This window comes from Bombina bombina, chromosome 6 (genome assembly GCF_027579735.1).
Source record: "Bombina bombina isolate aBomBom1 chromosome 6, aBomBom1.pri, whole genome shotgun sequence".
Taxonomy (NCBI): domain Eukaryota; kingdom Metazoa; phylum Chordata; class Amphibia; order Anura; family Bombinatoridae; genus Bombina; species Bombina bombina.
In genome coordinates, this window is record NC_069504.1 from 178,450,687 (window position 1) to 178,473,865 (window position 23,179).

The window sequence follows — 23,179 nt, forward strand, 5'->3', positions numbered from 1 at the left end:
CTATGTAATGTAAAATAACTTTTTATATTCCCAAATCTACGTCACGAACAACAGCCCACAAAAAAGGACTGTTCAATTTGCAATCTAAATAGCCAATCAAATGTAAGTAATTTACATATTAAAATTTTGTGACCTTTATCCCTAAAGCGTGTGCAGTTAATCCATCACACATGTGTACTGTTATCTCTGCAGACTATTGCCAGGTCTTGGGAATTAAATCGAGCATGTGCATATCTAAAATGGTCTGACCTTTTTGTATGCATTTGCAGCATTATCTTACATAGCACAACGCTGTCTTAAGGTAATTGCCTAGCAAATGATTTATTGATGTTGGTGGTCATAGGCATGTGATAAAAGCGTAGCTGATGTATCAGATGACATCACTGCAAGAATGCGCATGCATTAGAGCTGCAAAAGAAATCTGCATGCAAGGTTTACTGCTAGCTACCCGGAAGGGCCTTGAGCGATAGAACCTAGATTTCCCACTGTGATTGGACTATGTTACTGGGATCTCATGAGAGTTTACTGAAACTTTGCGAGATTTCATAGTGAACTCATGGTGAACTCAAGGTGGGTGGAGAAAGGGGCTGGATTTTAAAGGGACATAAACTAAAAAAAAATATTTCATGATTCAGATAGAGAATGTGATTTTAGGTTGGCATGGAAACAGGGATATTTGGCCCCATTCGGGCCATGATAAATCGACCCCTATGTATCATTCTAAATGTATAAATCTGGGTTTTCGTGGATAATTTTAATTAGCTTTTACAGTGATTTTTTAAATTGTACTTTCATGCATTGTAGTGGAGGAATATAGGGTTTAAATTTCAAATTCCCACAGCAAGAATGTTTAAACCAGGAATTTAATTTATTTGCCATATAAGTAAATGTAAATTTTCTATATATTTAAAATGGTGTTGTTTCAATGGAAGCAACAACTGTATCCTTTTCAAGAACTGAAACTCCCCTGAGTGGGATTTTAGAAATCTGTAATGATTGGCAGTGTTACTATGGCAACCTGAATTCAGTTGCAAAATAATGCCAGGTTCTCTTGAAATACATTTTAAATTTGAGTGATTTATTTAGTTTATTACACAGCTGTGAGAATACAAATGCTTTCAAACTTTGATCTTTTCCATATCTATCTCTATGATGTGTTATGTAACAAACATACTGTATATATGTGTGTATATATATATATATATATATATATATATATATATATATAAATATATATATATGTGTGTGTGTGTGTGTATTTGTGTGTAAAATATCTATTTCTAGAATATATTTAAAGAGTTTTTTAAGCATTTTTACTTGACAAAGTTATGTTTATATATGAGAGAGATTTGTTAGGTAATCTTACAGTTTCCTGTATTTTTATAATAGCCTTTACTATTCTTTTGTTTTTTTATATTATTTCATAGGTGTACAGAAATATTAATTGCATATAATGCTGACATCAACTATGTTGGTGGAGGACAGATCCCTTTATATCTGGCTTGTAAAAATGGGAATTGTGAAATTGTTAAACAATTGCTGGAAGCTGGAGCTGATCGAACTATATCAAATAATGTAAGTAAAATATAAATCTAGATTCTATTAGCCTTTCTGTGCATAACGTTACTGGCTGAAAAACAGAAAGGGAATATTTTATCATGCTTTTCTTACATAGATCTCTGACTTTCACATATAAAAAAGTGCGCTTACTGTTTGTTTAATTTATTTTAGTTAAGAATAATTCATATTTTCAGTCCTTTGAATATACAAATACCTAAATGTATGGGATTATGTTCACCTAGCGATGCGGAATCTGTTGGCGCTATACAAATAACCGATAATAATAACTTACTTTTTGTGCTCTTTCCCAATAGATATACCATATCCTCTGTTATTTACTAAACGTACGGCATCTCTCAGTGTTAGTAAAACACTTTTACAAAATAGCGTACACAGTTTAGCAATTAGACAGCACTCTTAATTACATTAAACATGAAATACATTTCATGCACCTCACTCTAATCATGGGAGCTGCCATTATGGAACCTAGCTTACATTGCAGATATCTGAAGGAGAGTTGCTGCACTTGTGCAAACAGGTCAGCACTGGAATTTATTAAGACAGATTTCAACATGACTACAGGGAGGTGGGGGATAACCTCAATACTATGCTTATAAAATGTATTTAGTGTTAAATGTACCTTTAACTCTTAATAAAATTGAATGTATCCAATGCTAAAATTGGACACACAAAGTTACAGGGGTTTAGCAATCTTTCTTCAACTTTTGTTCTTTGAAAATATCATGAAAGAGAAATTCTGTTTCTTTTGTCAACTGACTTAGAGTCTGATGATCTAAAGCTCTCTGTCCAGGTAAGATGATCTTGTATTTTATTTTGTATATAGTAGTTTATTTAGGTTTGTGATTTTACAAATTCTGATAATGCTTCCACAGTTTCTGTGTGACTTTAAAGAGGAATGAAACCCAAAGTTTTTCTTTTATGATTTAGCTGTCAAGAAAAAACACCAAGACCAGCTTGTTTAAAATACATCATTTCACAAGACTTGTGAGAAAGCTTCAGACATACCCTGAAAACTCCTGTGTTCAGCCCAGGGAACATCCCTTTCCCTCCCACTTTTATTTTACAATAGAGAAAATATCAAGTCCAATGTAAGTTGTTAAAGATACACAGAAATATACAAAGTATATTCCTAATTTGTTAAAGTAACACAGAAACTTTGAAAACATAATAAAAATTTGTAAAATCACTGCTGGATCTAAATCTAAATGTATTAAAATATAAAATAGAAGTGCTTGCGTGTAATAATACTGAAGGGACTCAAACTGAAATGTAAAGTAATATTAAATACAATACACAAAGTGTAATAAAACTCTCATATCATGCAGTTTTATATTGCACTGGGCTTGCTTGCCCTTCACAGAAATGAGAGAGATCTCACAGTGCTGGAGAGTTCCGCCCCTTTTCTTTGATCATTCAGTGAGTTCAGCCCCTGTGAAGTCTTTACTACAATTTCTCTCCAAGCAAGAGATTCTTTGATCTTCAGGCCCTTAATGAGAAGATTTTAATGAGAGTTTTGTGTTTCAGTTTCATAACCAATGATAACAGTGGCACAATTGTCATAAAACATTTGAGATATTATTTTTTTAGATATTTTTTTATTTTGATGGAATAAGAAAACACACTTTTTCAACACCCAAGCTTTCCTACATCAGATAGTGGTTAAAGAATACAAGCAATTAACTCTGTTTTGAAATGTCACACTGCATGGTAGATTGTTAAACATGAGCAAAATGTACGTACCCTTTAATGAAATCAAGAAATTATCAGCATGTTAAACTCACATTTCAATCTATCCTGCCATATAATGACCAGCATGGTATTTGTTTAATAGAAGGTTTAATTTCTACTGTAAAATGATTTGTCTCAGGAATGTGCACAGTAATTGTATGAAATTAGCATTTTGTAGATGTTATGATTCTAGAACAAAAGGGCAGATCCTAGTATCAGAATAAAAACATAACAAGGAAGGTCACAGAAAATAAATTAATAGTTTCATAAGAAGAATAGAATTTAGAACTGCTCAACTGAGAAAATACAGCAACATAAATGGCAAGAGACTAAGGGGCCGATTAATCAAGCTCTGTATGGAATTATGCTATGTGGCGCCTTCTCTGTTTCTCTATAGAATATATGTATGTGTGTTTGTATGTATGTGTGTGTTTGTGTATGTATGTGTGTGTTTGTGTATGTATGTTTGTGTGTGTGTATGTTTTTGTGTGTGAATGTTTGTGTGTGTATGTATGTGTCTTTGTGTGTGTATTTGTGTGTGTGTGTGTGGTTAAATGTGTGTGTATGTATGCGTGTATGAGTATGTGTGTATGTATGTTAGTGTGTATGTTTGTATATGTTGGTATATAGAAACATAGATATTGACGGCAGATAAGAGCCATAGGCCCAGCAAGTCTGCCCGATATTGCCTAACAGTATAAACTTATTTAGTTTGTAGGATAGCCTTATGCTTGTCCCATGCATTTTTAAAGTCTCCCACAGTGTTTGTTGCTACTACCTCTTGAGGAAGTTTATTCCATAAATAAATCACTCTTTCTGTAAAGAAGTGCTTCCTCAAATTACTTCTGAATCTACTACCCTTCAGCTTGAGATCATGACCCCTTGTTCTTGATAGAAACATAGATATTGTGCTTATGTGTGTATGTGAGTATGTGTGCATGTATGTGTTTTTGTGTATGTATGTGCGTGTGTGAGTATGTGTGTATGTATGCTAGTGTGTGTGTATGTTTGTATATGTGTGTGTATATGTGTATATATATATATGTGTGAATGTATGTGCGTGTGTGAGTATGTGTGTATGTATGTTAGTGTGTGCATGTTTGTATGTGTTGGTATATGTGTGTGTATATTTATTTAATTTATTTATTTATAAAATATTTTACCAGGAAGGATACATTGAGAGTTCTCTCGTTTTCAAGTATGTCCTGGGACCACAAAACATTGCATTGATACAATAGGGTACAATAAAATACAAAAACAATAATAATACAACAATAATAATACACAATATATGCAAACATTTAACAAATATTTAATCAACCATGACAGGAGCATTCTGTTTTGAGATATGTATAGAGGGATCTCTTAAATGATTTTAGGATTGGGGAAGTTTTTAAAGTGTGAGGGAGGTCATTCCATAATTGTGGTGCTCTGTAGGAAAAGGAGGATCGAGCTGCTTTCTTTTTGTATTGAGGCAAGCTAAATAATGTGCTGTTATTGGATCGGAGGTTATAGGAGGTGGGAATAGCAGGGGAGAGCATTCTGCTCAGGTAGGGTGGGAGCTTCCCAGAAAGGCTCTTAAAGACAAGGCAGGAAAGATGGAGGGTGCGTCTGGATTCCAGCGACAGCCAGTTTAGTTCTTTTAGCATGTCACAATGGTGGGTCCTGTAGTTACATTGTAGCACAAAGCGGCAGAACAATGTATTTAGTTTATTAATGTGAGTTTGCGGAGCAGGGGCATATACTATGTTCCCATAATCCAAGATAGGCATCAGCATTTGCTGTACAATCTTTTCCTTTACTGTAGGGCTGAGGCAGGATTTGTTTCTGTACAAGGCACCTAGTTTTGGATAGATTGGGGTCTAACAACATACCTAAGTATTTAAAAGAGTGGACTGCGGTCAGCGTGCAATTGGATTTTGTTTTGATGTGAAGATGGGAATTTTGTAATTTTTGTAATTTAGGTCCCATTCCAAAGATCATTATGACAGTTTTGTCAGTGTTTAGGAAGAGTTTGTTTTTCGAGATCCACTTTTCTACCTCTGTGAACTGGTCTTGGAGCACTGCTTCAAGCTGCGGCAGATCAGATTTGTTTGCATAGATTACCGTGTCGTCTGCGTACATGTGTACAGTTGAGGATTTGCAGACTTAGGCAAATCATTTATAAATAATGTGAATAGTAGGGGGCCGAGAATGGAACCTTGGGGAACATATATATGTGTGTATGTATGTGCGTATGTGAGTATGTGTGACACTGTGTATGTATGTTAGCGTATGTGTGTGTGCATCCATGTAAAAAAAAGTTCGTTTTGGGGGGCGGAGCCAACTGCCGGAGCAGCTAGACGTGTGTATGGCTAGCTCCTGACACTAAATCCTAATATCTGGGGTAAATTACTAAATAACTGCTATCGAAACACCTATGATGTCAGAGTTGTTGTACTGATGCCATACTACCAGTGCATTCTCTCAGGTAAAGCCATGAGCCGGCATCCAGAACACTAGAAGCAACTACCAACCATGAGATTCTCTACTCACAGGCTCAGACTACTACATTTTATTCCCTCCCCCCCGGGGAAACCGGGTGAACAAGCAGTTCCTAATACTGCAAAACTTCAGTAAAACCCTTATCCACTAACTATCACGGTGGCGGTGGAATGGAGGACTTCCGTGCGGCAGTGCAGACCCTATTGCTAGAGTTTGAAAGTTTGAAGTGGTTATGCAAAATAAGTTTGACGATTTGACACAGTGTATTAGGTTTTTGGACACACAGGAAGATATTAACATTACGAAAAGATCGGAAGATGAGGCTCCTTTTATAAGACAGAAGCTCATACCAAGTCACACTATTCCACAGAGTGCAACCAGATGCGCCATTAATCTCTCACTAGAGCCACGCGGTTCAAAATACTCTCCTTCCCATTACTAGTGAGCATACCAGGGTGTGCGGCCGGCCATCCGGAACAAGCTGCAAGATATCAGGAGATAAGTATTATTATTGAACTTTGTTCCGCTTCACACCGCACGGCTACTAAATACCCGGGAGGGTATGCAGCCCTAACTCCAACTATCCCAGCTGTATTCTGGTCCCTGCAATACAACGCTGAGCCAAGCATGTTGCAGATGCCAAATATAATGAACTGCCGGGCCGCCGAAAAATGTAGAGGACTGCGTTTACTCCTGGGGCCCTGCAATCAACACTTGCTTTTGAAAGTAGGAATAGGCTGAATATCGGCTCCCACCAACCAGCCTAGCGATTACAGCAATACCTGTTAGGTGGTAGATGTAACTCGCATGACTGTGAACTGGTCAAATACATGGCTCCTTTATTAGAGACTATGAGATGACTTACTTTATACTAGTTGTTGTTAGTATGGGATGGCAATCTCTAACAGGAGGGTCAATTTGCATAACAACTATAAGTTTGAAATATTTATTTGACACTCCTAACGGCATTTTTCTGTTTTTCACAGTCATTGGTTTTGAGCATGACGTTTGTACCCAGCTTCTTTATGATTTAACAGAAAGTAGTCCCTACAAGGGTCTGGGATCATATATGATAATAATTTTCCTAAACCATTAATTATTATTTTAATGAATCTAGACATTAGTTCTCAACTACCCTTAACACACTACCCTAAGCTCTAGGAGCGACCATTAAAAGTATTGGTTCCCCTCCCCTAGGCCTTATTCATGTTCAGGCAGAACCATGAGCGGTCTTACACTTATTAAGAGGGTATTCAGATATATTGGTAAGACTACATTACGGCGTAATTAATCGTTTAAAGTATGTAGGGGAAGAGCCCCCCCATGCAGAATTTAGCTGCAGATTCCGATAGCACAATGTACCATTTTAGATGAGCCTTGGCATTACTAGATATTGTGGATGGCCTTAGTTCTAAAGGACACACTCAGCATAGCCATCTAGTATATTTCAGCTGCAAGACTGTTTCCAACAACTATTGTATTTGATTATGATATACTTTGATGTACTACTGTACATTTTTATATAGTGTTTGTCTGTATTATATCTTGAACCCTAGTTTATAACATAGATACTGAATCCACAGATAGAATATTCCACATCCTTGTTTTTATAGGTGGGGGAACGCTGATATTGTAATGAGGAATGGTGCTGCCTGGTGTCTCTTCTGTGCAAATAGAAGCAGGTTGTGTTCTCCTTCTCCCTCAGCGGGCGGGGGGGGGGGGGACATATTGCAGCTAGCAGTAATATTTATTAGTCCTATTTACCCCTACCACTATATTATATAATAACTAATATTACTTCAAAGCGTGTTATAAGTGGAAGCTTAAGCTAGATATACAGCGCAATGACCCATGTACAAACACAAATCCAATCATATTTCCTGGTGGATATTGTCCATATTGTGCTTTAGAGGAGACATTCCGGATATGCTGGAATCTATAGTGTGAATGAGCGTCATCTTGATTTATACCTTTTAGCAAATAGATACTTAAAATAAGTAAGTGGCTAAAGCTATAATATTATATAAGGAGTACACATCCTCATTTTACAAAATGTAGACCCAACATGAGATCATTCATGACATCTAAACTTTTCCTGAAATTTTAAGATATAGCTTATGTAGCCAGCTATGTTACCAGGTCACTCTTTCAGTTCTGGCGCCTGGCTGTTTGATATTGTTTTATTGCTCTCTCTCCCAATTCCTTGACATTTATTTACATATCTACGCCTTGGGTGTTCTATGTTTACAAGGGTATTTAATGTATTGAAAGTAGATATGTACTGCCTACGCAGGCTCATGCCCAGGGCCGCCACTAGAAATTTTGGGGCCCCTGACTTAACCATTGATCAGGGCCCCCCCCCCCCTCCTTTCACATGTGCAATTTTTGACCAAGTGACTAAAACGTATATGCACTTTATTCTTAATTGTCTATTTAAACTTGGAAATGTTGTAAAGGTAGAAACATACACTGAAACACACACACACACTCACACATAAGGATTCACATACAGACACTCTAGTAAACACGCAAAGAAACTCAGACACAGACACCCAAACAGACACTTAGCACTTGTTTACATTGCCCTGACAAGTAATGAGGTAAACTACAGTTTTGTAAAAAAAGGAGATTTAGAAAACAAAATATGGAGTTCTGAATTATCTTTTTGTAAAGGAAGATGCCAACTAAATGATGACAACAGCTTTACAGTGGCTGAAAGGAAGGGCCCTGAACTGCCTAAACAATAATTTAAAGGTTAAATGGTAGATTGGTGACTTCCGGAAAGGTCTCATAAGTCTCAAAGTCTGTAGAAAGATGTGAATAATCAGTAGTAAGGTCAAAATGTCGTAAAAAGGAACATACAATGGACACCCACACACAAACTCAAACTTGCACATACACCCAAGGAAACACCAACAGAGACAGCCTCAGAAAACACACAAAGACATACACACACACACACAGAGACACCCACAAAAAACACATAAAGACATACATACACACCCTCACTGAGACATCCACAGAAAACACACAAAGACATACACACCCTCACAGAGACACCCACAGAAAATACACACCCTCACAGAGACATCCACAGAAAACACAGACATACATACACACACACACACCCCCTCACAGACACATCCACAAAAAACACAGACATACACACTCACCCTCACAGAGGCACCCAGAGAAAATGCTCAAAGACATATGCACACACCCTCACAGAAATCCACAGAAAATGCACAAAGACATACACACCCACCCTCACAGAGATACCAACAGAAAAAAAATACATACACACTTATAGAGACACAAACCAAAGCACAAAGACATAAGCACAGACACCCACAGAAACACTCACAGGAGGAAACATTTATGCACCTTGCATCCCCTAAATCAACAGTGTGTGACATGCATGATAAAAAAATGCAGAAATTAAGAGATCACTTTAAAGAATCATATTTGTAAATGTGCAAACAAAAATAATTCTGTAAATTCAAAATTGTACATTAATGATCTGAGTAGATTGCTAGATGAAGAAGTACTTTTAAAAGGTTGACATATGTTTGTTTGATATTTTCCCCAACCAAGAGCACCACTTCAAATATAGTGTACAAATGTTCCCATCTGTCAGCTGTACTTGTGGAATTTGAAAATGCTGTACTCTATATGGTCTTGGTTGAACCATAAGCTGTGGTACTCATACCATTAGATCTGGTTAAATGCAGGATTTAAGCTTGTTGGTATGCATTTCAAAATTAAGTCAGCTATAGAGTAAACTGAACAGTTTTAAGTTAACCTGTCTCATTTCCAACACTGAGCAATCTTAGTCTGAGAGTATAACATGTTATGCAGATGTAAAAATCTTACATAAAATGCCTCCTTGTATCTGAAAAGTCCTTGCATAAAGGGGCAGTAAACTGGAATGAAATATATATAATTTGTGTATTGAGGAGGAAACATTTCTGCATGGTTTTAAATATAGAATTTCTACAGCATTGTCAAATAATCATAAATACACTGCTGCTAAAAAATGTGTTTTTATGGACCCTTGGCCCCACCATACAACTACTACCACACTGAAGTTACAATCTTAAATTGTACAAAGAAATAAAAAAACATTTGCTAAGTAATTCCTACCTCCTCTGCAAATGAAAGTGATCAGCCGTCTGACTCAGGCACACACTCTACAAACAAAGTACCAAGTCTGTCTCACACTGTGCATAGTGGTTTAGTGCACACTCAGAAATCCTCTCAAATGCTAATACTTTACTCCTTGTAATAACATTTCCCATGCTCAATTAGCACTCTGCTGTAGTACCCACTGGTGGCTGCCAAAATTAAAAAAAAAAAAAAATTTTTTTTTTACTTCTTGCCTCATGGGGCCCCCCTAGTCCATTGGGCCCCTGACAGGAGTCACCCCTGTCACCCCCTGATGGCGGCCCTGCTCATGCCAGACATTCAGCCTAGTGATATTCTTCACCTCTCCTTTCACATCCCTATATTAGTTAAATGTCTAGATATATTGTATATTACCATGGCGCTACTATCATACAGATCCATATCTGTTGAATTCCTAATTATTTGGTTTATTTATTGTAAGCATTCCTATTTTTCATTCTAAAGGCTGTTACGCCTGGGTTTCCCTGTCAGTGGCCGAGACGGGAGACTTACTTGTGAATAGATAGAAAATATTGGCACTGTGACAAAGTGAATTAATAGGAATAAAGGGATATATTAATCCCTGGTGCTAACCCTTAATCATATATTGAGAAGTGCAAGGAAAGGGGGGAAGGGGGGGGGGAAAGAAGGGGTTAAATAGTACTCATTCCTATTGAAATAGTAATAATGAAAATGTTGAAAAATATTCAACTAAGTAATTGATAATTGTTTATCTAAAAGCTAATTTATTAACAACTATTAAAAAGAAAAAATGTAATAAACATTACATGTATGGTATAAACCATAAATATCCATTAAACTCCACATCACCAATAGTTAAAGCACAGAGGGAAACACAGCCCAACCACCCCCCTGTATTCCTGGCCGATAACTGGATACTTCGGGTTCAGGTGACAGGGATGGCCAGAATTGCGCTCCTAACCGGCTAAACACTGAACACTATTGGAGTAAAACCAGGATATACTGTACTTTTAAAAGCAACACAGTCACACAAACGCATTTCGGCCGAGTTATGGCCTTTCTCAATGTGTATAGAAACTGACAGCGGCCGAGACGGGAGACTTACTTGTGCCAGCCTAGTCCCTCAAGCATAGCCATGTGATTGCCTCGAAAATGTCCTTAGTGCAATTGCATAATCCTAGAGTAAATTTCACTCCTCTTTTTAGTCACTCAGAATATCTCTCCATATCACTCTTCTCCAAGGGACCTGAACATAACTATCCCAGATGCTTCCACATAGTATGGATCTCAAGAAAATCTATCCGCAAATGGCATTTAATGTATAAACTATTTTAAATGTGGTGAAACAGCTACTAAGGGGATCTAGGATAATTGCACACACCTAGCCTAATACAGGGTAAGCATAATATTATTTCAATAAACTTGAGCCCAGGTACCCCCCTCCCCCTATACTGGGATTATCTACTCTTTTCCATACTTCACCAAGGATCCCAGAAGTTCATGTCTTTCACCACTTCAGCATTATTATTTAGTGGCCTAGTATTTCTCCAGTGACAGCTTTAGCAAATAGCTCCCCTGTTCTGCTCATATTGATATTTCATGTTCTATTTTATTGTTGATCCTCCGCTCCCCCCCCCCCCATCATAGTTTAGTTGTTCACTTTTTGGCATAATGCCTCAAGCGGTGTTTACCCGCTGAAGGAATTCCCTTACTAAGTATTAATAGACCCAAGGGGGTCATAAACAGGACTAATAAGGCTCACCAGTGTTACCTATATCAGTTGGTCCAAAAGCGACCAGCTCATAAGTCCTACAAAAGCTATAAAAAAATAGAAAACAGAGGTTTCAGATGCTTACATTTTAGCATTAATTTTGTCTTTTTTTTTTGCCTATACCATTGTAATGTGCCCCATGAAAATGTTGTAATCCATGTTATAGCATTTGTTGTGTATTTTCCTTTTCTTCTGTGAAAAACCTCAATAAAAACTTATTTAAAAAAAAACAAAAAAGTTAGTTTTGTAAGTTTAAATTATAAAGAATAAAAAAAAGAAAGAAAAGCTTAGCATGTAATCCTATAAGTAAAAATGGTTTCTCATAAATACTTTTAATCTACCTTGTTAAATTACTAAGTCACTTTGACAAATATTCTTTAAATCTATTCATATTTTTTGTCCAGACTTGTGCATTATCTACATTTTCTATTTTTACTCTTGCGTATGCCTGAATTGTCAAGAGCAGTGCAGATATGTGTCAGTATTCATGAGCGGATTGGCATGATAGCTGACAGTCTGTATCTCCTCCATCTGCGAGTCTTTTGCAACTATTCAATTTAAACTGATGCTCCTGAAAATCTTGTCAAGAATACACCCTGAGGTCAACATTTAGGTTCTAGTAGTTTGTTTTAGTTCTACCCAGCTTATCTATCAGCAGTGCTTTCTCACAAGGCCTTAAATGCATTGTATGAGGACTTAAAGGGATGCAATGCATTTAAGTCAAGCTTGTGTAATTTTAAGACACTTTTAAATTCACTTCTATTTTAAAATGTGCTTTGTCGCTTTAGTATCCCTTGTTGAAAAAGAATACACTAGTGGGAGGTAGCTGCTGATTTGTGCCTGTACACATTTGTCTCTTGTGATTGGTTAACTAGATGTGTTCAGCTAGCTGCCAATGTTCCTTCAGCAAAGGATAACAAGAGAATGAAGCAAATTTGATAATAGAAGTTAATTGGAAAGTTGATTAAAATTGTATGTTCTATACGAATCATTAAAGGGACGCTGAACCCAATTTTTTTCTTTCATGATTCAGATAGAGCATGCAATTTTAAGCAACTTTCTAATTTACTTCTATTATCATTTTTTCTTCGTTCACTTGCTATCTTTATTTGAAAAAGAAGGCATCTAAGCTTCTTTTTTGGTTCAGACCTATCGACAGCACTTTTTTATTGGTGGATGAATTTATCCACCAATCAGCAAGAATAACCCAGGTTATTCACCAAAAATGGGCCGGCATCTAAACTTACATTCTTGCATTTCAAATAAAGATACCAAGAGAATGAAGACAATTTGATAATAGGAGTAAATTAGAAAGTTGCTTAAAAGTGCATGCTCTATCTGAATCACAAAAGAAAAATTTTGGGTTTAGTGTCCCTTTAAAGAAAAACTTGGGGCTTCCTGCCCCTTTAATGATGTTTTCATAAAGGGGCAGCAAATTGTATGCCGAATTAATACAGAGTATACTAATGATGAATATACCTAGCTATAAATCTGTATTATATATATTTAATAGCAGAGCAACTTTTATTTAAAGGGACATGAAACACCAATTTTTCTTTCATGATTTAGATAAAGCATTCAACTTTAAACTACGTTCACATTTACTTCTATTATGATAGTTGCTTCATTCTCTTGGTATCTTTTGTAAAGGCGTAGGAGTGCACTACTGGGAGCATTGCTACACCTGAGCCTACCTAGGTATATTTTTCAACAAAGGATAACAAACAATTGAAGCAAATTAGATAAAAGAAATAAATTGGAAAGTTGATTAAAATTGCATGTGATATTTGTACTGGTTTAATTTTGAATTGACTGTCCATTTAATTAAACAACAGAAAAACTAGATTTTACAAAGTGTCCAAATGATACCCCCTCGCTTAAAGGGACACTCAAGTGAAAATTAAATTTTCATGATTCAGATAGAGCATGCTATTTTAAACAATTTTCCAATTTACTTCCATTATCAAAATGTGCACAGTCTTTTTAAATTTACCCTTTTTGAGTCACCAGCTCCTACTGGGCATGTGCAAGAATTCACAGACTCTACGAATATGCATTTGTGATTGGCTGATGGCTGTCACATGATACAGGGGGAGTGGAAATAGACATAACTGGAATTTGTCAGAAAAAAATCTACTACTCATATGAAGTTCAGACTAAGGGGTATATTTATGTAAGTGCGAGCGGACATGATATGATGTGGCGTATCATGTCCGCTGCACATCGATAAATGCCAACAGCATACGCTGTCGGCATTTATCATTGCACCAGCAGTTCTTGTGAACTGCTGGTGCAATGCCGCCCCCTGCAGATTCGCAGGCAATCGGCTGCTAGTAGGGGGTGTCAATTAATCCGATCGTACTCGATCGGGTTGGTTTCTGAACGCGGCTTCCGAGCAGGCGGACAAGTTATGGAGCAGCAGTCTTTAGAGGGGGAGCTTAGTAAATTGACCCCTAAGTGCTATTGCTTTGTCTTTTTATCATGGATTTGTTAGTTATGCAAATCTACTGTATTTAGTGGTCCTTTAAAGGATTGTTAGAATAAAGAAATGATCTTGCATGCATTATAGCAGCAAATAATGTTAAAACGTATTATTTATTTTTTTATCATAAAAATATAATGTTATAGTTTTTTAAACTGAATCCAACAGGAAATGTATGTGCACAGCTGATAACTAGAGGTTGGATGATCACCGGCTGTTCTTGATTACTTCACTATCAGCTCACAACTCATAAGCATAAAAACAAAAGTAGTTTTATTTAGAATATTAACATCCATTAAAAAAGGTAATACGTTTCAAACTACTCGTTTTCATGGGCAAAAAAGAAAAAAAAAACTTTAGTGTATTGGAATTATTATGTCTACGGGATTAGAGATGTTCCTGTGATAGTCTGTATGTTGGATAGCTCAGGTGCATCAAATCAGTTTTATAATAGATTTTTATGGGGTCATGCAGTTAAATTCATGTCAGCTAATGGTTGGGCGCTAAGCCGATGTTGCTCAGAAAATCTTTTTAAGTAGTGGAGTCCTTTATTTAGTTCTGTGCTATATTAGATTAATAAAAAATAATCATAAAACACGTCACACTTCTATACATACACACACACATATATATAATATATATATATATACACACTGTATAAACAGTATGTGTGTGTGTGTATATATATATATATATATATATATATATTTCATTCTAAATACAGGGAGAGTCCACAGCTGCATTCATTACTTTTGGGAATATAGAACATGACCACCAGGAGGAGGCAAAGACACCCCAGCCAAAAGCTTAAATACCGCCCCCACTTCCCTCATCCCCCAGTCATTCTTTGCCTTTTGTCACAGGAGGTTGGCAGAGAAGTGTCAGAAGATTACGGAGTAGTGTCTTATGGAGGGTAGCACTCTTCGAGATAGGACTGGAGTTTTAAGTAGTCTTGTCAGCCTCTCAGTGAGAGCATTGATGAAAGTTAGAGTCCGGAGATGCAGGGAGAGTATTTCTGCAAAATCATCCTGACTCATATTAACAGCTCCATAAGCAATCAGCGTTGACGAGTTTCGCTGCCTGCTTTTCTGCACTCAAGTCCATGTCAGCAGCGCTTCTACCATCTGTCAAACTTGAAGGACCATGTTGCTGTTCCACGGCATAGATTCCGGTAAGATCGCTTCAGTTTTTACTTGCTTGTAACGTTAGAAGACAGGGTCTCAGTGGGACTCCTTTATCTTTATGGAATCAAGGGTTAATGTCTCCAGAGGGGGATTATTGAACAGTGGGGGCTGTAATCATGTTTGTTATGTGATTTTGACTGCTCTTGTGTAAGTGACCTTTCGGGCTCATAGGCTTTTACGGAACATACAGGTTATTTTCGAGCTGTGCAGTTTTGTGAACTGGCGCACTTTTCTTAGTGGGAATGAGTCACGTTTTTGTTTCCCATTTCCGTATTCCTGACCGTTCGAATGCAGAGAGGATCCATTTTCTCTACCTGTCTGGGTCATAGGAGGTGTTGAGTGCCCCAGCTTTTGGGGGTGTAAGGTGCCAGTTGTTTTTTGACCATAATCTATTTAGTCGAGTTATGGAGGATTCTGATATGTTAGAGGGGGTTTCCTCTGATTCAGATTTTGATACCTGTGTTTATTGTGAGGAGGCCCGGGTAATCCAGTCCTCTCAATTACGTTCCGTATGCCACAATAGAGTGTTCTCATCTTCCCATGTTGGAACGTTAGAGTCCAATGAGCCATCCACCTCTGAGGATTCGGTATCCCGTGAGGTGTGTTCCCTAACATCTTCTGTTCCTACACAGGCTGTTGCCCCGCATACCGTTACTCCTTCTCCCGAAGGAGTCCTTTTTTCACCAGAGGTTACTGAACGTTTTCACATGGCCATTTCTCTGGCTTTAGCGCATTTGCATCTTCCTGCTACGTGCAAGCGAAGACTTAATCCGTGTAATCATGCCCAAGGTCCGGCATATAAGAGGACTTTGGTTTCTGATCAGTCTTTTGGGGATGTGGTGTCCTCTGAGGCTTCAGAGGGGCTACCTTTAGGGTCAGAGACCCCGGATGCTCCAACGGAGGTGAATTTTGCTTTTAAATTTAGAATGACTCGTCTACGTGTACTTCTGAGAGAAGTTTTGGCGATGTTGGAGGATCCTATTTCTGATCCGTCAGCTGAATCTCAGTCTTCTGATTCAGATAGTGAGCTTGTTTAGACAACTGGAGGGATGGTGATCCTCTTCCTTATCGTCTTTATATTTTTTGAGCGTGAGATTATGTTGAAGCTCTTCTTAGGAAGACTTTTCGCTCTGGAATTCTGGTATTTGCAATTTTTATGTCACGATTGATGGAATCTTCCGATGGAAATTCTCTTAAAAAAAAGGGTTGTCTCTGGTCAGGGTGTTGTTCCCTCGATATGTCCGAGACTATATTTAAGCCAGTGGCGTAGCGTGGCTTCTCAGCGCCCAGGGCAAGGCAAGAATTGCGCCCCCTAATCCATTAGCACTGACTGAGTCTCTTCCACCAGTACAGTAGGGATTGGCAAATTTGCTTTGAATCTAGGAGACAGCTCAACAACTTAGGAGACAGGTTTTTGTTTTAAAACAAACAAAGCTTTATTTTAACAACAAAAATATATACTATATATATATATATATATATATATATATATATATATAATTCTAAACACTACATTCATCCTTAAAAATTAGGATTCAATATGGTTGCAGGCAGCCATTACTTTATTATATACATTAAGTAAGTATATTATATAACTTAACAATTACATTTTTTATGGTTTAATATTTAAACATGGGATTTCATTTTTAAAATACATGTGAGCCAGCATGCCAGAGTGTGAGAGTGATCTATGCTGCTTTAAAGTGAAAGCCAGTTATTATTATTTTTTTAAATTCATTTTTAACCTGGGTAAAACATACATCTTGTATGTTTTATTTTACCCAGGTTAAAAATGAATTTTAAATAAAATAACCAGCTTTCACTTTAAAGCAGCATAGATCACTCTCACTGTGATGATAGCAGGATGTGATGTCACTAGCATGTGGGCGGGGCTTAGGTCCGGTGTCTGTGTCGCAGTTAGTTTAGTACAATCAACCTGTCTGGATGTGTATTGCTATGCTCTGTAATAAAATAGAGTTGTACCATCATTGCTGTGTCCTGCATATGTCCTGCATCTCATGACATGGTGTCAGAAGTTCTGGACTACGCTTCTGTTTCTGATGATAACGATGTCAAAGTTTACCCCACCTGAGCCTTTTGACTTTTCTCAGCCTGCAGCTTGGCCCACATGGCGTCAGCGGTTTCAGCGCTTCAGGATTGCATCCAAACTGAACAAGGAGAGTGGTGAAGTACAAGTTAATTCTCTTTTATACTCTATGGGGAAAGATGTAGAGCCAGTGTTCAATGCTTTTACTTTCCAAGAAGGGGAAGAAGTTAACTTTGATATAGTTATGGATAAACTCAGTGCCCACTTTGTGCCCAAAAGAAATGTGATTCATGAGAGAGCTTGTTTTCACAAACGTAATCAGCGTGTGGGAGAATCTGTGGAGTCATTTGTGCGCAGCCTGTATGAATTAGCTGAATTCTGTGAGTTTGGTGTTGCTAAAGAAGAGCAAATCAGAGACAGAATAGTTATTGGAATTGCAGATGCTGAAGTCTCCCTGAAGCTGCAGTTAGAGCCTGATTTAACATTAGACGGGGCTATTAGGATGGCCCGCCAGAGTGAACTGGTGAAAAAGCAAAGTGCTGATCTGAGGTCTGAGAGTATTGTGGATGAAGTGCAACAGTCTAGGAAAATTACTAGTGAAAGGCACAGTGTGAGCGGTAGATCTAAATTACTGGAAAGGCCTAGAAGTGGATGGGGGCAACATGGCCGATGCACACGGTGTTACCGGGCTCATGATCAGAGTGCTATATGCCCGGCCAGAGATAAAAGATGCAGAAAATGTAACAGAATAGGCCATTTTGAAGTGGTGTGTAAAACTGAATACATTAAGGAGATGCAGGTGGACAGTGACCAGGAGGGTCAGGAAGTGTCTTTTGTGGGGTCTGTTGTGGAACGGACAAGCTCAGAGGAAGATTGGAAAGTTACCTTTACTGTAATGGGAGCCAATGTTGATTTTAAGATTGACACAGGAGCTGATATCACTGTAATGTCTTTTGCTGAATTTATGAAACTGCCTCGACAGCCCCAGCTGGCGAAGGTTACTACAAATGTTCATAGTCCTGGTGGCCGCATTGATTGTGTGGGGAAATTTCTTGCCAGCTGTGAGTACAAACAAAGGAAGTTCACCATGTGGGTGCATGTGATCCGAGGTCAGTGTGTTAACAGTTTATTGAGCAGAAAAGCAGCCTGTGACTTGGGCCTCGTGGCCAGAGTGAATGAGATCTCTGAAGATATGTTTGGCGAGTTGGGCCTACTGAGCTGCAAACCTGTCCGTATAGCACTTAAAAGTGACGCAGTCCCGTATAGTATTTCTACTCCTCGTAGAATTCCGTTCCCGCTCATGCCTCAAGTGGAGAAAGAGCTCATGCGCATGAAGTCTATGGGGGTTATTGAAGAGGTTGTTGAAGCAACTGATTGGTGTGCCCCCATTGTTCCAGTTGCAAAGAAAAACGGAAAGGTGCGCATCTGTGTGGACCTGAAAAGGTTGAATGAGGCAGTGAAGAGGGAGAGATTTGTGCTGCCGACATTGGAAGATATAGCCCCGAAGTTGGCTGGGGCGAAGTTCTTTTCCACATTAGACGCTTCTAGCGGCTTTTGGCAGATCCCCCTGGATCCAAAGTGCCGCAAACTGACTACCTTTATCACTCCGGTAGGTCGGTTCTGTTTCTGCAGACTTCCCTTTGGGATATCCTCCGCTCCTGAGATCTTTCAGAGGGAAATGAGTTCTCTCCTGAGTGGCCACGTGGGCACAGCAGTCGTCATGGACGACATTCTAGTGTATGGGTCTACAGTGGAGGAGCATGATCAGCGTTTGAGTTGTGTGCTGCAGGCTATCAAAGAGTCTGGGCTGAAGCTGAATAAAGAAAAATGTCATTTTAGGAAAACTGAATTATGCTACTTTGGGCATATCATCAACGGGGATGGCATCAAGCCGGACCCCGAGAAAATTCGGGCTATCGAACAGATGAAAAGCCCTTCTGATGTACATGAGCTGAGACAGATATTGGGCCTTGTAAATTACGTGGGCAAGTTTCTTCCGGATTTATCTACAGTTTTGCACCCTATCACAGAGTTGCTTAAGAAAGATGTTGCCTGGGTCTGGGGACCCTCACAAGAAAAAGCGTTCCTGCATGCTAAGTCCCTGCTGGGGTCTGCCCCAGTGCTGGGGTTCTACGACCCTTCAAAAAAGACTGTGGTTAGTGCCGATGCAAGCAGTTATGGGTTGGGGGCTGCACTCCTGCAGCTGAATGACAACAAACTACAGCCCATCGCCTACTGTTCCCGCACACTGACGGCTGCGGAGTCAAAATACGCTCAAATTGAGAAAGAGTGCCTGGCTGCAGTTTGGGCCTGTGAGCGCTTTCAGCGTTATCTAATGGGTTTGGAGAAATTTAGTCTGGAAACTGACCACAAACCGCTAGTCCCTCTTATCAATTCTTATGACATCGACAAAACACCCTTGAGATGCCAGAGACTTTTAATGAGACTACTCAGGTTCAATGTTCAGGCAGTGCATGTGCCGGGGAAGCAGCTGGTTGTGGCAGATACACTGTCCAGGCTCCCGCTGGCTGCTGCTGAAGAATCCTCCACAGAGTCGGATGTAAAAGTGTATGTTGATTCAGTTCTGGCCTCTAAGTCCATTTCTTCAAGGAAACTGGAAGAGATAAAGAAAGAGACATATTTGGACACAGATCTGCAAGAAGTTATAAAGTACATAAGAGATGGCTGGCCCGAGAGCCGGGCAGCCTGGATGTCTTTAAATGCTTACCAGCCAGAGAGGTCGCAGCTCACGGAGCTGGAGGGGTTGGTGCTGTTCCAAGACCGTATTGTAATTCCTGTCAGCATGAGGAAGGAGATGTTAAACAGGATTCATGATGGCCACTTAGGCATTACAAAGTGCAGAGAAAGAGCAGCTACAGCTGTGTGGTGGCCTGGGATCAGCTCCGACATTGCAAATCATGTGTCTAAATGTGCCTTTTGCCGGGAACGCCGGCCTACTCAGAGAAGGGAGCCCTTAATGTCTACTCCGCTGCCTACGGGGCCGTGGCAGAAAATAGCTGCTGATTTGTGCGAACTGCACGGGAAAAAGTTTCTTGTTGTTATCGACTACTATTCCAGGTATTTGGAAATAGCACCCCTGAATGATATCACAAGTCAGGCCGTTATCATTCGCCTGAAGAGCTTGTTCGCCCGCTGGGGCATTCCAATGGAGCTGGTGAGTGATAATGGCATGCAGTTCGCTTCTACAGAGTTCAGTGCTTTCAGCAGGGAATATGATTTTGTACATTCCACGTCAAGTCCACATTATCCGCAGGCCAACGGAATGGCTGAAAGGGCAGTTCAAACAACAAAATTCATCCTAAAGCAATCTGAACCGTACCTAGCCCTCTTGTCATACAGGGCGACGCCCATTCAAGCCACCGGGTTTAGCCCGGCACAGCTGATGCTAGGACGCCAGATTCGCACCACTTTACCCTCAGTGGGTGTCTTCAAGCCGCCTGGCCCTGTTCCTCGGGACGAAGTCCTTAGGAGGGATGAAGAGGCCAAAAAGGGTTATCGTTTCTTCTACGACAGGAGACATTCTGTCAGGCCTTTACAGGAACTGAAAGCGGGCCAAAGTGTCAGAATTAAACTGGATGATGAGAAGAAATGGAAGACGCCTGCTACGGTAGTGGGCCGCTCTCCAGAACCAAGGTCTTACACAGTCCTTACAGAGGGAGGGACGGTTACACGCCGTAACCGAAGACATCTTCAGCCTGTACCTGAGAGTCTGGAACCGGATACCTCAGTACCACCGCCGGTGGGATCTCCTGTTCTAAGAGAGGTGCCTTCCCCTCAGCAAGATCATAGCGGGGATATATCTTTGCCTCCAGCAGACTCTTGTTCACCATCTTCTGTATCAGAGGACAGTTCATGCAAAGTTACATCAAGCGGAAGAGTGGTGAGGCTTCCGGCCCGATACAGGGACTGACTTTAGCTAGAACAGTGACCGGAAGTATGGGCAGAATAATCCCATGGTCACTGTGGACTAGGGTAGTCTACCCCGATGTCCAAGTCAGGATGTAATTTATTTGTTCATGTTTTCTAATCTATCTGTTTTTATAATGTTCTAAAACAAAATGTTGTTGTATACCCTGTTGGTGTACCTTGTTATTTAATATATGCAAATGTACGCTTTGCCTTTGAAAAAGGGGAAGATGTGATGATAGCAGGATGTGATGTCACTAGCATGTGGGCGGGGCTTAGGTCCGGTGTCTGTGTCGCAGTTAGTTTAGTACAATCAACCTGTCTGGATGTGTATTGCTATGCTCTGTAATAAAATAGAGTTGTACCATCATTGCTGTGTCCTGCATATGTCCTGCATCTCATGACACTCACACTCTGGCATGCTGGCTGGCTCAGAGTGACTCTGGGTCCTTTGGAACTTGGCTGACTGGCTGGCTGGTTGGCCGGCTGGCCCTGCGACGTCACGTGGGTAACGGTAGAAGCTAAGCTGCATTTTGCGTGCGTTGCCATTTCCAATCCCTATTCCCCAGGGCCCAGAAAAAAACAGGGGCTATAATAATTTAATTATAATTCTGGCTGGCAGTGGCACTGGTGGTCTGGTTCTGATATGGACCTGGTGATGAGTTTGGTAATTTCTGTTGACACTACTTACCTTATCATTGCGGGCGCGGCGTGCTAGTCAGTCTGACTCCACTCTGGCTCTGCTGCTCTGACTTCTTCCTCCCTCCTGACATGTGCGCTGGGAGTGGGAGTGGACCGTGCTAACTAGTGGCGTAAACACTAGTCTAGCAGCAGGTAACGGTCCGATAGGATTACACTCATAAAATTATGATAATTAAATCATTACACAGCACGGCTGGGCGCAGGCGCCTGTCAGATTTTTTTAGCCTCCCTGTAGCGCTGCTGGGAGTGGGACTGTGACTGTCTACTGTCTTGAGATGGTGGGGACTGGGGAGGCTGGGAGCCAAGCATTTTGCGCCCCTCAGAATTTTGCGCCCGGGGCAACCGCCCCTGTGGCCCCCCCCACGCTACGCCACTGATTTAAGCTCTATGTTTCTGTTTATTATTCTCAGTTTTTCTGGCCCTGCTAGAAATTTAGAATTTTCCGTTTGATCCTTGAACAGATATGTCCTATCCTTCATATCGGGCTGGTCCTGGTTGGGTATAGTTTTCTCTGTTCTTTTGCGGTTTGTACAGATATGTTGTATCCTAGCAGGCTGGTTCTGTTTGGGTACTAGTTACCTCTCTTTTTTTCCTCTCTCAAGAGGTTGTTTTCAGTCCAGAGGAAGCCCTTCTATCCTGGAGGTCAGGCTGGTCCTGGTTATATCTTCTTGGTTGGGCGTCTGATATTGGATTGTATGCAGTCCAAGTGGCCTACGTGTTAATCCCTGCTTTGCAAAGCTGTGCCTTGGAGTTTGAATTCTGCGGTGACAGTTTTCGTTAGGAACTAAGTTTCGCCTCTCTTAAGGAGGGGAGGATGGGGAACTTTTTGGAGTTTTTTTCCCGGTTCCATTTCACAGGGGTTTAATTTCCCCCTCCATTGGTGCTCTATAGGGGTTCTTTTTGGCTTACTATGCTCTCTGTGTAGAGCTTAATTTTTCTTCCTTTTGAGGGTCGATATACGGTTCTCTCTTCCCTTCTTAGGGGATGGATATTTTCCTATCATCATGTTGAGGAAATCCGGGTCCTAGGGACCATATTGTTTTCATAACCTCGTTCTGATCCTAGCTTTCTGGGATCTTGGGGGTGCTTTCTATACTGTATTCTGTTCCCCTTGGGTTCTGGTGTTC

General features: G+C 39.8%; 1 protein-coding gene across 1 annotated transcript in view; it reads left to right on the top strand.

The window, feature by feature from the left end:
- Positions 1-23,179, top strand: part of CTTNBP2 (cortactin binding protein 2) — a 404,880-nt gene that overhangs the window by 199,469 nt on the left and 182,232 nt on the right. Inside the window, 1 exon segment of the mRNA XM_053716684.1 lies at positions 1,428-1,575. Within this exon segment, the coding sequence (XP_053572659.1) occupies positions 1,428-1,575 (148 nt within the window).